Below are 574 nucleotides of genomic sequence, written 5' to 3'. Positions count from 1 at the left end.
CCGGCTACGGCAGCCTGCGAAGGTCAGGCCGCACCGGGGGCGGGGCGATACCCGGAGCCGCCTCTGACCGCCCCGTCCACTCCCGCGCATGCGCCACCGGGGCCGCCCCCGCGTTCAGGGACACCCCGCCGGCGGCGGCGGGAGGTAGCATTTGCATATGGCCGATTCCTTCCCCTCTGATTGGGCGCGCTGCCCGTCAGTCTCTGCTAGGAGCGGCCACGCCCCTGGCGGAGCGGAAGCCCGAGCGGCCGCCGCGCATGCGCGCTGCTCCTTACTCGCAAGGCGGGCGCGGGGGGGGGGGGGAGGCAGGGGGCGCTAGCAGTTCCCGCGTACGGCGCCTTCCTGCAGCCTGCCCCCGGCCGCCGCCGGCTCCGAGGCCATGCTGCGGGCGTGTCACCGAGCGGGGGTCACCGTGGCCGCGCAGGTGAGCAGGGGCGGCTGGCGGCGCGCAGCTTTTGGGGGGGGAAGCCCCGCCAGCAGTCCTCGCTGCTGCCTGCCCTCCGGCCGGTGAGGCCTGGCTGGCCTCCCGCCTCGCGGGGACCGGGTCGGCCCTAGCCGGGCCTGCCGGTGGGGG

The 574-nt window shown here is 77.2% G+C and overlaps 2 protein-coding genes across 3 annotated transcripts in view; one reads left to right on the top strand and one right to left on the bottom strand.

The window, feature by feature from the left end:
- MRPL35 (mitochondrial ribosomal protein L35) overlaps positions 1 to 157 on the bottom strand; it is a 1,677-nt gene extending 1,520 nt beyond the window's left edge. Inside the window, exon 1 of the mRNA XM_010577963.1 lies at positions 35 to 157. Within this exon, the coding sequence (XP_010576265.1) occupies positions 35 to 157 (123 nt within the window). The remainder of the gene's footprint in view (positions 1 to 34) is intronic.
- Positions 158 to 291: 134 nt separating this feature from the next.
- The window catches only part of IMMT (inner membrane protein, mitochondrial), a 25,139-nt gene continuing 24,856 nt past the window's right edge, over positions 292 to 574 (top strand). For both annotated transcript variants that reach the window (XM_010577665.1, XM_010577658.1), the window contains exon 1: positions 292 to 424. In XM_010577665.1, coding sequence (XP_010575967.1) covers positions 380 to 424 — 45 coding nt within the window. In that variant the 5' untranslated portion in view covers positions 292 to 379. The remainder of the gene's footprint in view (positions 425 to 574) is intronic.

Source organism: Haliaeetus leucocephalus, unplaced genomic scaffold (assembly GCF_000737465.1).
Source record: "Haliaeetus leucocephalus isolate CR32 unplaced genomic scaffold, Haliaeetus_leucocephalus-4.0 Scaffold51, whole genome shotgun sequence".
Lineage (NCBI taxonomy): Eukaryota > Metazoa > Chordata > Aves > Accipitriformes > Accipitridae > Haliaeetus > Haliaeetus leucocephalus.
Note: the sequence above shows the minus strand (reverse complement) of the source record. Positions and strands in the feature narration are given on the sequence as shown.